Below are 12,132 nucleotides of genomic sequence, written 5' to 3' on the forward strand. Positions count from 1 at the left end.
GAGCAGCGGGCAAATCTATATTGCTTTCTGCTTATTAGAGAGCAGGATCTGTTAGTGTAGTCTGCTCATTGTGCTCAGTATGCGATTCATTATGTCTAGAGAGTGTTTCACACTGGACCAATAGGGAGGCATGTTGGACAGTGGGAGGAAACCTGATAAATGGTTGCATAGACTTTGGTATAGTCCTGGTGATTGGCAGGGGCAGGTTGCCTCGGTGCATTCTGGGATACTGTATAAAAGCCAGAAACACATGTGCAGTGGGGTCTTTGGCTGGAGAGCAGAGTCCCAGAGGGAGGGTGGTGGCTGCCTCCTCCTCTGTAGCAGTGGCACGTGGTCTCAGGAGGTTGTCCTGAGGGCCAGGGGAATGGAGCTGAACCCAGAGGTCCGGGAGAGCTGACTGGAGGGGAGACACTGGAGACCCTAGAAAAACAGTATCGTGAGTACAGGGGCTTGTGTCAAGGGGCCTGACCTGATGGGGGGCCACCCCACGTGTAGGATAGTCAGTGTCGCCAGTCAAGAAAGAGGATACTGAGGAGAGTGTCCTGAAGATAATCTTAGTTCATCAAGTCATCTTAGGAAAGAGACTTAAACCTAAATTCACCTCAGTGGCAAGGTGGATCAACAGCCTGGCTGTACCAAGAGATAGAAGTCCTCTAATATTGTGCATAGTTAATTCAGAGTATCCCACTATTCCCTTCTCCCAACCCTAATTTATAATAAAACCCAAAAACAACTACATACCCCTGGACTGATTATTGGACGAGCCAAAGATGGAAAGTGAGAGACTGTGCATATTAAGGTTGCTAATGGTTACTCAGGGGGACACGCAAGTGTGAAATCTGGCAGTCCTCAAGGCTGCAGTGCTACGTCAGAAAAAGAAACATCAATTATACATGAATAGATTGTAGCTAGGTGTTAGGGCGTTGTAACTCAAGTGCTCTTACACAGGAGTTGCATCGTTTACTGCTCAATGACTGAAGGAGGGTGATAAGGGACCTGGTAAAAGGGGCAGAGAAGATGGCAGCGGTGGAGGAATGGCAACAGCAAGCCTAGACCTGCCAAAACGGTACTGTGCCATAATATGCAAGTTTGGACATGATGGCAAAACCCTCTCCTCATTCAGCCGACTTAAGTTTTGCCTAAATTGGCAGCACACATAATTAATGAGTTAGTTCACCTTTATAATAACATTTGCTGTGCAGTCAAGGGACCCCAGTAGTTTACAAATAGTGGTGCTGTGTAGAGAAATTGAGCTTCTTCTGTAGGCCAACTGGGGTTTTCTCAATGCTGGACCAAGTTGGCTTTCTGAGTGATTCTGAGTGATTCGCACCTACCTGCATATAAACTAGAATATATGCTATGTAGAATGCACCCCATCATCACAGGAGTAAATATGGAGCTGCTGTATTGCTCCTCCACAAATCTGCACACGCTCAAAGTGCTCTCCTTCATCCACAAATCTACGTATGTTTAGGGTGCTCTCTTTCATTTACAAATCGTCACATGCACAGGGTGCTCTCCTTCATCCACAAATCTACGTATGCTCAGAGTGCTCTCCTTCACCCTTAAATCTGCATACGTTCAGGGCGCTCTCCTTCATTCACAAATTGACACATGCACAGGATGCTCTCCTTCACCCCCAAATCTGCACACGCTCAGGGTGCTTTCCTTTATTCTCAAATCTGCACATTCTCAGGGCGCTCTCCTTCATTTATAAATCAGCACATGCATAGGGGCGCTCTCCTTCATGCACAAATCTGCACAAGCCCAAGGTGCTCTCCTTCATTCACAAATCAGCACATGCTCAGGGCGCTCTCCTTCATTCACAAATCTGCACATGCTCAGGGCGCTCTCCTTCATTCACAAATCTGCACATTCTCAGGGCGCTCTCCTTCATTTATCAATCAGCACATGCATAGGGGCGCTCTCCTTCATGCATAAATCTGCACAAGCCCAGGGTGCTCTCCTTCATTCACAAATCTGCACACGCTCAGGGTGCTTTCCTTTATTCACAAATCTGCACATTCTCAGGGCGCTCTCCTTCATTTATAAATCAGCACATGCATAGGGGCGCTCTCCTTCATGCATAAATCTGCACAAGCCCAGGGTGCTCTCCTTCATTCACAAATCAGCACATGCATAGGGCGCTCTCCTTCATTCACAAATCTGCACATGCTCAGGGCGCTCTCCTTCATTCACAAATCTGCACATGCTCAGTGCACTCTCCTTTATTCACAAATCGGCACATGCTTAGGGCCAGAGGCGTAACTAGAACCTTCAGGGCCCCGATGCAAGAAACCATGAAGGGCCCCCCAGACCCCTGGCCGGGGCCCTTCCCTTCAAGCCCGGGGCTCTTCCCACTAATCCTGGGGCTCTTTAATCTCATTGCATGGCCTTTTATTATGGTCCCGCATCAGGATCCTTTCACAAGTTCTGCAGTGGGCCCCCTTCCTGCAATCTTGGGCCTCCCCACAGTGGTGAAATGCCAGGGCCCGGTCGCAAGTGTGACCTTTGAGATCCTAGAAGTTCACCCACTGGTTTGCTACCGGGCCCCCTGGAGCATGGGGCCCGGTAGCGATTGCAACCCCTGCAACCCCTGTAGTTACGCCCCTGCTTAGGGCGCTTTCCTTCATTCACAAATCTGCACACGCTTAGGGCACTCTCCTTCATCCACAAATTGATATATGTTCAGGGTGCTCTCCTTCATCCTTGAATCTGCATACGTTTAGGGTGCTCTCCTTCATTCACAAATCGACACATGCACAGGACACTCTCCTTCATCTACAAGTCTGCATATGCTCAGGGCATTTTCTTTCATTCACAAAATTGCGCACGCTCAGGGCGCTCTCCTTCATTCACAAATCAGCACATGCATAGGGCGCTCTCCTTCATTCACAAATCTGCACATGCTCAGGGCGCTCTCCTTCATTCACAAATCTGCACATGCTCAGTGCACTCTCCTTTATTCACAAATCGGCACATGCTTAGGGCCAGAGGCGTAACTAGAACCTTCAGGGCCCCGATGCAAGAAACCATGAAGGGCCCCCCAGACCCCTGGCCGGGGCCCTTCCCTTCAAGCCCGGGGCTCTTCCCACTAATCCTGGGGCTCTTTAATCTCATTGCATGGCCTTTTATTATGGTCCCGCATCAGGATCCTTTCACAAGTTCTGCAGTGGGCCCCCTTCCTGCAATCTTGGGGCCTCCCCACAGTGGTGAAATGCCAGGGCCCGGTCGCAAGTGTGACCTTTGAGATCCTAGAAGTTCACCCACTGGTTTGCTACCGGGCCCCCTGGAGCATGGGGCCCGGTAGCGATTGCAACCCCTGCAACCCCTGTAGTTACGCCCCTGCTTAGGGCGCTTTCCTTCATTCACAAATCTGCACACGCTTAGGGCACTCTCCTTCATCCACAAATTGATATATGTTCAGGGTGCTCTCCTTCATCCTTGAATCTGCATACGTTTAGGGTGCTCTCCTTCATTCACAAATCGACACATGCACAGGACACTCTCCTTCATCTACAAGTCTGCATATGCTCAGGGCATTTTCTTTCATTCACAAAATTGCGCACGCTCAGGGCGCTCTCCTTCATTCACAAATCAGCACATGCGTAGGGGCGCTCTCCTTCATTCACAAATCTGCACATGCTCAGGGCGCTCTCCTTCATTCACAAATCTGCACATGCTCAGTGCGCTCTCCTTCATTCACAAATCGGCGCATGCATAGGGCGCTCTCCTTCATTCACAAATCAGCACATGCAGGGGGGCGCTCTCCTTCATTCACAAATTGGCACATGCATAGGGCGCTCTCCTTCATTCACAAATCTGCACTCGCTCAGGGCACTCTCCTTCATTCACAAATCGATATATGTTCAGGGTGCTCTCCTTCATCCTTGAATCTGCATACGTTTAAGCCGTTCTCCTTCATTCACAAATCAACACATGTACAGGACACTCTCCTTCATCCACAAGTCTGCACACACTCAGGGCACTTTCTTTCTTTCACAAATTTGCGCACGCTCAGGGTGCTCTCCTTCGTTCACAAATCTGCACAAGCTCAGGGCGCTCTCCTTCATTCACAAATCTGCGAACGCTCAGGGCGCTCTCCTTCATTCACAAATCTGCACAAGCTCAGGGCGCTCTCCTTCATTCACAAATCTGCGAACGCTCAGGGCGCTCTCCTTCATTCACAAATCAGCACATGCACAGGGCGCTCTCCTTCAATGACAAATCTGCACATGCTCGGGGCACTCTCCTTCATTCACAAATTGGCACACAGTCAGAGTGCTCTCCTTCATCCACATATCTGCATACGTTCAGGGTGCTCTCCATCATCCACAAATTTGCAATGCACAGGAAACTCTCTTTCATCCATAATTCTGCACATATGCAGGGCGCTCTTCACCATCCTGAGATCCCAACAGTGTGCTCTGAGCTCCACTCTTTGTAGGGATGGAGATCTCACTGCAAATGTGTGGATTAGTGAAAGAGGATGACCTTGATCGCTTAGAAAGGTACTTTTTTTTTGGCCAGACTTTGAAAAATCCGTGGTTGGCCTACAATATAAAGGAAGCTCGGTTTCTATACACTGCACCATGATAAATTACTCGGCCCCTTGACTGCTCTACAAAATGATTTAGAATAACCCTTTAAATATATACTGAATGGATTGACCTGGCTGAAGAGGTGGAGCAGGGGACACTTGTGGCACATTTGCTTTCTGGTCTTTGTGTTTTAAAAAGGGACACTTGTGGAACGTGAGCGTTCTGGTCTTTGTGTCTTAAAAAGATTTATCACAGACCTCCTAGATGTCTAGCATCCTGTTAAACTAGTGCGCATGGTCCTCCATGTAATAAGAGAGGTGTCATTTTATTCTTACCTAGCAGTATCTGACTGTACTCCCTCGGAATACTAATGCCATATGTCTACTAATAAAACTGCTATGAAGCACGCATCCAGCAAACACAGACGAGGCACCATGGCACGTATATCCTAGCAACAGTGCGTAGCTTTGCTCCAGATGTGATTTAAATTCTGCAGATGTAAAGAGCTGACTTTATATCAAGGTCAGCTCTGTAGCTGTATGTGGCTGAAGAATAATCTTACTACTCAAGATGACAAGGAAATCTGGGTCTGTAGGGTAATTGCACACAGCCAGGTGACCTGCTTTCTAAGATTTAAGAAGGACGCAGAAAGAATAAACAGACTTGAGACAGCTCAACAATGAACCTAAATTGAAATGTTCCATCGTGGCTTTGGGGCATTCGCTTAATAAATGCAACTGCTGATTTTTCCATTAGAAATAATTTGGCTTTTACCGGGTTTGTTATTTCATGCATTGACATTAATAAGGCACTTAGGGATACACACATTCCATAAACATCTGAAATGGGAAGGGGGGACAAATTTAAAAGGAAACTAGCATTTTTATCTGAATATGGGATCATATTAAAGGGTTATTCCACCGGTTCAGGTGCCCCCGTAGCAAGCTGCTTGCTGTGGGGGCACTCAACAGGAGGGAGGGGCCAAGAGCTCCAGCCAGTGACCTGCAAAGAGGAGGATCTGAGCTTCCCTGTGCAAAATCCAATGCACAGAGCAGATAAGTATACCATGTTTGGTATTTTAATAGAAACAAAAATGACTTTACTATTACTTTAACCTCCCTGGCGGAATGATTCTTTCGGATTTTAGGTGCTGAAAGCGGTACCATTATTTTGCATGTAATTCTTAAGAATGAGCAGCCCAAACCAACTATTTACATATGATTTTTTTTTTTACTGTGCGTTCTTCTTTATAACATCTCGGGTATGATAAAGTTTGAAACACAAAATCATAAATTATAATATAATAAAAAACTATAAATAAGTTAAAGTATGTATGTATGTATGTATATATATATATATATATATATACATACATAAAAAGTACAGTAAAACTGCAGGAAAGGGCACTGGGGAGAAAACTAATGTGATTTTTTTTATTTTGCATTGTATCAGTGTGTTTGGTGTGTTTTACATTTGAATTTGCCGCCGGTTCCACCCCCCTGCGAACGTCAAGTCGCAGGAGATGGAAGCCGGGGCACGGAGAGGATTGGGAGGAAGATCCGCTGCCACACACCGCCGAGATACATCGCTGGATCCCGGTGACAAGGTAAGTAACCCTGATTTAAGGATCCAGCGATCTTCTTAGCGGTACCCCGAGTGTGGCTCGGGGCTACCGCTTTTGGCTCTGAAATTTAACCCCGAGCCTCACTCGGGAATACCGTTAGGAAGGTTAAAGTTGAAACTAAATGCAAAACTTTTTTATTTTGGATAGAGTAAGGAAGGGTTATAACCCCCCTCATTTTTATATCTGTCATCTGTGTCCCATTGAGGAGATTTCCCTTTGCTTCTTGTACCATAACCAAAACAGGAAGTGAGAGGAAATGCCTCCAAAGTGATGGAATCCCTGGTTGTCACCAGGGTCACCAGAACTAGTGTCTGTATTGGAAGATTTCTCCTCTTTTTCCTGATCTGGCTACAACCCAAAATGTGGGATTTTCTTTCACTGTGACTCTTGGTAATAACAGTAAACAGGACAAATAGAGAGCATGAATCTCCCTAATGGCGGCACAGACAGCAATAAAAACCTGGCAGGTGTTTTCATTTCTCTTCGCTCTATCTTTTAGTTATACTTGTATAGTCTTGAGAAAAGAGGGGAGATGATGAAACCTTTAACAAATAAAAATTCTCAGCTCAACTTACCAACCAGCTCCCAACAAACGGAATGATCCTAACAGTTCACAGGGGTTTAGTTTGCACACATTTGTAAATACATGCATAAGCTGCAAAAGCAGCAACAAGGCTCCCCAGTATTATTTGCAGTCCTAACTCTATAAATTATGAGAACCTCCATAGTAGGAGCACATACTGTATATAGTAATGGATAGATTGACAGTGGGTTTGCCTGGAGGGAGTCCACTCCTCCTTAACCGGTTCCGGACTGCCCACCGCATATATACTGCGACAGGGCAGAGCTCAAGCGCGAACTGAGGTAGGGCTACGTCGGTCGCGCGCTGGCAGCTAGGGGGCGAGAACGCGCCGGTGCACTCCCGCCCCCACTCGGCAGCGGAGACTCATATTGCCGCCTGACACCCACGATCACTCCCCGCTGTGTTTACAACAGCTGACCGTTCTTCTCTCTGGAATGATCACAGAGCTCCTGTGATCCTTCTATGTAGGAACTCAGGTCTCTATGGCCATTCCATAAGCCACGCCCTCGCACAGTTAGAATCACTCCCCTAGGCTCACATTTAACCCATTGATCACCCACAGTGTTAACCCCTTCCCTGCCAGTGTCATTATTACAGTAACAGTGCATATTTGTAGCACTGATTACTGTAGTGATGTCACTGGTCCCCCCAAAAGTGTCAAAAATGTCAGTTAGGGGTCCGGTCTGTCTGCCGCAATGTCACAGTCCCGCAAAAATTCACAGATCGCCGCCATTATTTGTAAAAAATATAAATAAATAGGGGGGGGGGAATAGCCTTTGTAAAGGTAAGCCAATGGGGAGGGAGTTGCAGTAGTCGAGGCAAGGGATGACCAGGGAGTGGAGTAGGAGATTTGTGGTGTCATTGGTTAGGGAGGGGCATATTTTGAAGATTTTGCAGAGGTTGAGACGGCAAGATTTGCAAAGTGATTGAACGTGGGGTGGAAAAGATCGTTTAGAGTCCAGGATTATATCTAAAACCTCGGCATGTGGTGGATGGGCTTATTAGTTGTGCCATCGATCTTGTCAGGGAAATCGGGGGAAGAGGCACTTTGCATATTTTACACATTAACACAGAAAACAGTCTAGGGGTTTTGGTTTTTGTTGATTTATTTGAGAAATTGGATAGGAGAAGGGATGAGTGGGATACTCCAATTATATAAATTATGCACAATTGCTGGGACTTCTATATAACGCTGCAAGGCCGCTGCTTCACCTTGATACTGCAGTGAAGAAGAATTAGATGAACTGTACTGTACTGTGTATTCAGGGTCCTACTTGGCACTCACTTTGTCCCTGCTCTTCAGGGTTCTAAACGGCACCCCCTTTACTCTGACACTCTGTGTGAGCTGGCCCCTTGATCCTCTGACTTAACTGGAGTGGCCCCCCTTCCTTGGCAGACCCTTTGGCAAGTCCCCTGGTACTCACGGACTCTGTTTTTCCCAGAAGATTCTGCCAGCAGTTTCACTGTCAGTCTCACTGGATCCTCTGCAGCTCAGCTCCACACCTGGTTAACTAGGCCGATTGCCTAAGACCCCCTTCCTCTTGCTTCAGGAGGAGAGACAAGCCACCAGCCTCCTCCTGGGACTCTGCTTCCCGCAAAAGACGCCCTGTCACATGTCCCCCCGACTTTTATGAGCAATCCCAGGATGCACTGCAAGAGTGTCCACCCACTGAGACTCCCACAAAATGCAATGTGTCACTGACTGGGTTTCCTCCACTGTCCAACAAGCTTCCTTATTGGATACAGTGGGCACACTCCCTCAGACCCAGTGAATCACACCTGGAAACAAGTAATAGGCAACCTAACAGATCAGGCTCCCCTGATAAGCAGAAGGAGCAATCAATGCTTTTACCTAGCACCTACCTATGAGGGTGCTACACATGCATTGCACTAAGGCAGCTCATTCGAAGGAACGGGCTGGGAGCACACCACAAGGTCCAAAAACAGACATGCACTATTTTTTGCAACACAGGGCACCAGAACGCATGGATGTATGTTAGCGTGCATTGTGGTGTACTACAATGCATGTGCCTTGAGAGGTTGCATTGCCCTAATGCATTGGAGTGCCATTCAAAATGAACTGCACTGCAAAATGCTAACACATATAACATATATATATATATACACAGGTTGAACTGGATGGACTATTGTCTTTATTCAACCTCACCTACTATGTAACTATGTATGTATATAATACAGCTACCTGCACAAGAAAAAATGCAAATGGTCAATAGAGTTTTTTTTCCTGGAAATTTTTATCCCTTGAAATGGCCTATTTTTTGAACAGTTTAATTATCTTTTTACATAATTTAACGTGTTTTCTGTTTTTATTTGTAGTTCCCGGTGTGACTGGAGTCCTAATGGTTCTAATTTTATTCCTTATGTCCACTGCTTCCACAGCATCTATAAGGTAACTATACTGCATGCAGTGCATACCAGTTCTTAGAGGGCATTTTCAATCAAACATCTGGAGTATATGAATGAGAAATGTTTTACTTGCAATTTAGCAAAAGATTTGTAAAATAATGACTTTAAATTCCTTGGTACACCCACCCTCGCTGCACACACATCAGGGCTGTGTAGAATTAGAAATGTAACTATGCCCTTTATAGGTGAAGTTCTACAGACTCTGAGCCACTGCTCCACCTCCATATGCTTTTTAAACCACAATTTCCTTTAATAAACCCACCTAAGCAACCCCCCCCCCCCCCATTAGGCCTATCAGCTCAAAGTATATGGTAACCCTAATAATGGTCTTCTCTTATTTGCCCCCTTTTGATGTTGTAAATCTACCATTGGATTTGTTTTGTTTTATCTGTTTGATAAGTGCAGGTTGAATCTGCCATAAATAGGGTGTGGTCCTTTTTCCAGTGCTGTTTGCATTCTTATCTCAAACAGCCAACTCAACCCTGGTTAACTTCACAGAATTGACCTCTGTGACCTAAAGAACACCTCCCCCTGGAGCGAATTTTGGTTCCTATAATGTACAACCCCTGAAAAATTCCTACAAGGTATTGTATCTCTGCGAATATACAATGCACATTTGGTGGACCTGCCCCAAGTTTCGAGGTTTGTGGATATGCATCCACACTATGATAAATACAATCCTCCAGGTTAATCTCTGCAAAGACCCCTGGGATAACTTCTAACACAAACTTATCAAAAAAAATTCTCGCCATGGCTACACTTTTATTTCCCACTAAACAAGCTATATCCCAGGCGTGGACATCTCCATCCCTCAACTTCCTCAAATTTAAGGGCTGCATATATTAATATGAAGCTGACAGCTATTCTAAATGAAACACATGATAGGTTCCTCTCCACTTGGCAGCCATGGCTTAGTTATTACTCGCCCTTTTAACATACCAGACGGCTATTGGCATTCTGGACCTTGCTCACTGAACCAAGTCATCTGTTTATGACTACCTCAACGAGCTTCTTGATTTCTTTCTTTCTTTCTTTCTTTCTTTCTTTCTTTCTTTCTTTCTTTCTTTCTTTCTTTCTTTCTTTCTTTCTTTCTTTCTTTCTTTCTTTCTTGTCCCCCTTTTCTCTGTTTCTTTTTCCTCTCTCACTTTTCTCTCTTTCTTTCTTACTTTCTCCTATTCTCTTTTTCTTTTCTCTCTTTCTTTTTTCCCCCTCACATTTCTCTCTTTATTCCTTTATCCCATACTCTCTTTCTTTTTTCCTTTTTCTCTCCTTCTTTTTTTTTTTCACTTTTCTCTGTTTCTTTATCCCTTTCTCCCATACACTCTTTTCTTTTTTTCCTTTTTCCCGTTCTCACTTTTTTTCTTTTCTCCTTCTTTTTCTTTGCTCACTTTCTTCATTCCTTTCTCTTGTACTCTATTTTTTCCTTTTCCCCGTTCTCTCTTTCTTTTCTCCCTTTTCTCTCATTTTTTATTTTCTCACATTTCTCTCTTTCTTTATTCCTTTCTCCCATACTCTCTTTCTTTTCTCCCTTTTCTCACTTTTCTCTCTTTCTTTTTTCCTTTTTCCCATACTCTCTTTCTTTTTTCCTTTTTCCCGTACTCTCTTTCTTTTTTCCTTTTTCCCATTCTCTCTTTCTTTTTTAATTTCTCCCGTCCTCTCTTTCTTTTTTCTTTTCTCTTTCTTTTTCTTTTCTGATTTTCTTTATTCCTTTCTCTTGTACTCTATTTTTTCCTTTTTCCCGTTCTCTCTTTCTTTTCTCCCTTTTCTCTCATTTTTTATTTTCTCATATTTCTCTCTTTCTGTATTCCTTTCTCCCATACTCTCTTTTCTCCCTTTTCTCTCTTACTTTATTCCTTTTTCCCATTCTCTCTTTCTTTTTTCTTTTCTCACTTTTCTCTTTTTCTTTCTTTTCTCACTTATCTCTCTTTCTTTCTATTCTCGCGTATTCTCTCTTTACTTAATCCCTTCTCCCATACTCTTTCTGTTTTCCTTTCTCCCTTTTCTTTCTTCTCACTTCTCTCGCTTTCTCTTTTTCCGGTTCCCTCTTTCTTTTTTCTTTTCTCCCTTTTTTTTTCTTGATTCCTTTTTCCTGTACTCTTTCTGTTTTCTTTTCTCCCTTTTCTTTCTTCTCACTTCTCTCGCGTTCTCTTTTTCCGGTTCTCTCTTTCTTTTTTCTTTTCTCCCTTTTTTTTTCTTTATTCCTTTTTCCTGTATTCCTTCTGTTTTCTTTTCTCCCTTTTCTTTCTTCTTCTCTTTCTTTCTTTATTCCTTTCTCCATACTCTCTTCCTTTTTTTCTTTTCTCCCATTCTCTCTTTCTTTTTTCTTTTCTCCTGTACTCTCTTTTTTTTTCCCATACACTTTCTTTTATCATTTCTCCCTTTGCTTCTTCCTCTCCCTTTCTCTTATGGAGGGATTCATTCTTATCTATTCCCCTTGGTTTGGTCAATACTTACAGTGCCCTATGGTTGAAGAATAAGAAATGTATATCTTTGTGACCCAATGTTTTAACCATTTATGTATTTGTAGGTCTTTTATCTCTATGTACATGATTTGTGATCAGATACTATGCGGCCTCCAAACCAAATTAGTCAGTTTCTTATCAATAAAATGTTTTTGGCAAAAGGAAAATTGGACAGGAGATTTAAATCTTCTCTACTGAAATCAAAATAATATAAAATTTTTTGTCTGGAGTTCAGTTTTAAATTAATGTATTACTTGGTACTAAATATATATTTGTCTAGAGAGCTAACAATTTTCATATTTTGCATATTTTTTAGGACTTCAAACTTTGATATCTTCCTGCACACGCACAACCTTTTCTTTATTTTCTACTTGCTGCTGCTGGTCCATGCCTCTGGGTAAGTGTCACAATCCTAATATTTGGGCTCTTAAAGGGTTTGCAAACCTTACATTTTTTTTTACTAAAAATATAACAAATCTGTCCATACTTACCTGC

The 12,132-nt window shown here is 43.9% G+C and overlaps 1 protein-coding gene across 3 annotated transcripts in view; it reads left to right on the forward strand.

The window, feature by feature from the left end:
• Nucleotides 1-12,132, forward strand: part of NOX4 (NADPH oxidase 4) — a 428,396-nt gene that overhangs the window by 104,345 nt on the left and 311,919 nt on the right. For all 3 annotated transcript variants that reach the window (XM_082244521.1, XM_082244522.1, XM_082244523.1), the window contains 2 exons: nt 9,086-9,158; nt 11,954-12,034. In XM_082244521.1, the coding sequence (XP_082100647.1) occupies nt 9,086-9,158; nt 11,954-12,034 (154 nt within the window). The remainder of the gene's footprint in view (nt 1-9,085; nt 9,159-11,953; nt 12,035-12,132) is intronic.

The sequence above is a fragment of the Pelophylax lessonae genome (genome assembly GCF_965119305.1).
Source record: "Pelophylax lessonae genome assembly, chromosome: 2".
Taxonomy (NCBI): domain Eukaryota; kingdom Metazoa; phylum Chordata; class Amphibia; order Anura; family Ranidae; genus Pelophylax; species Pelophylax lessonae.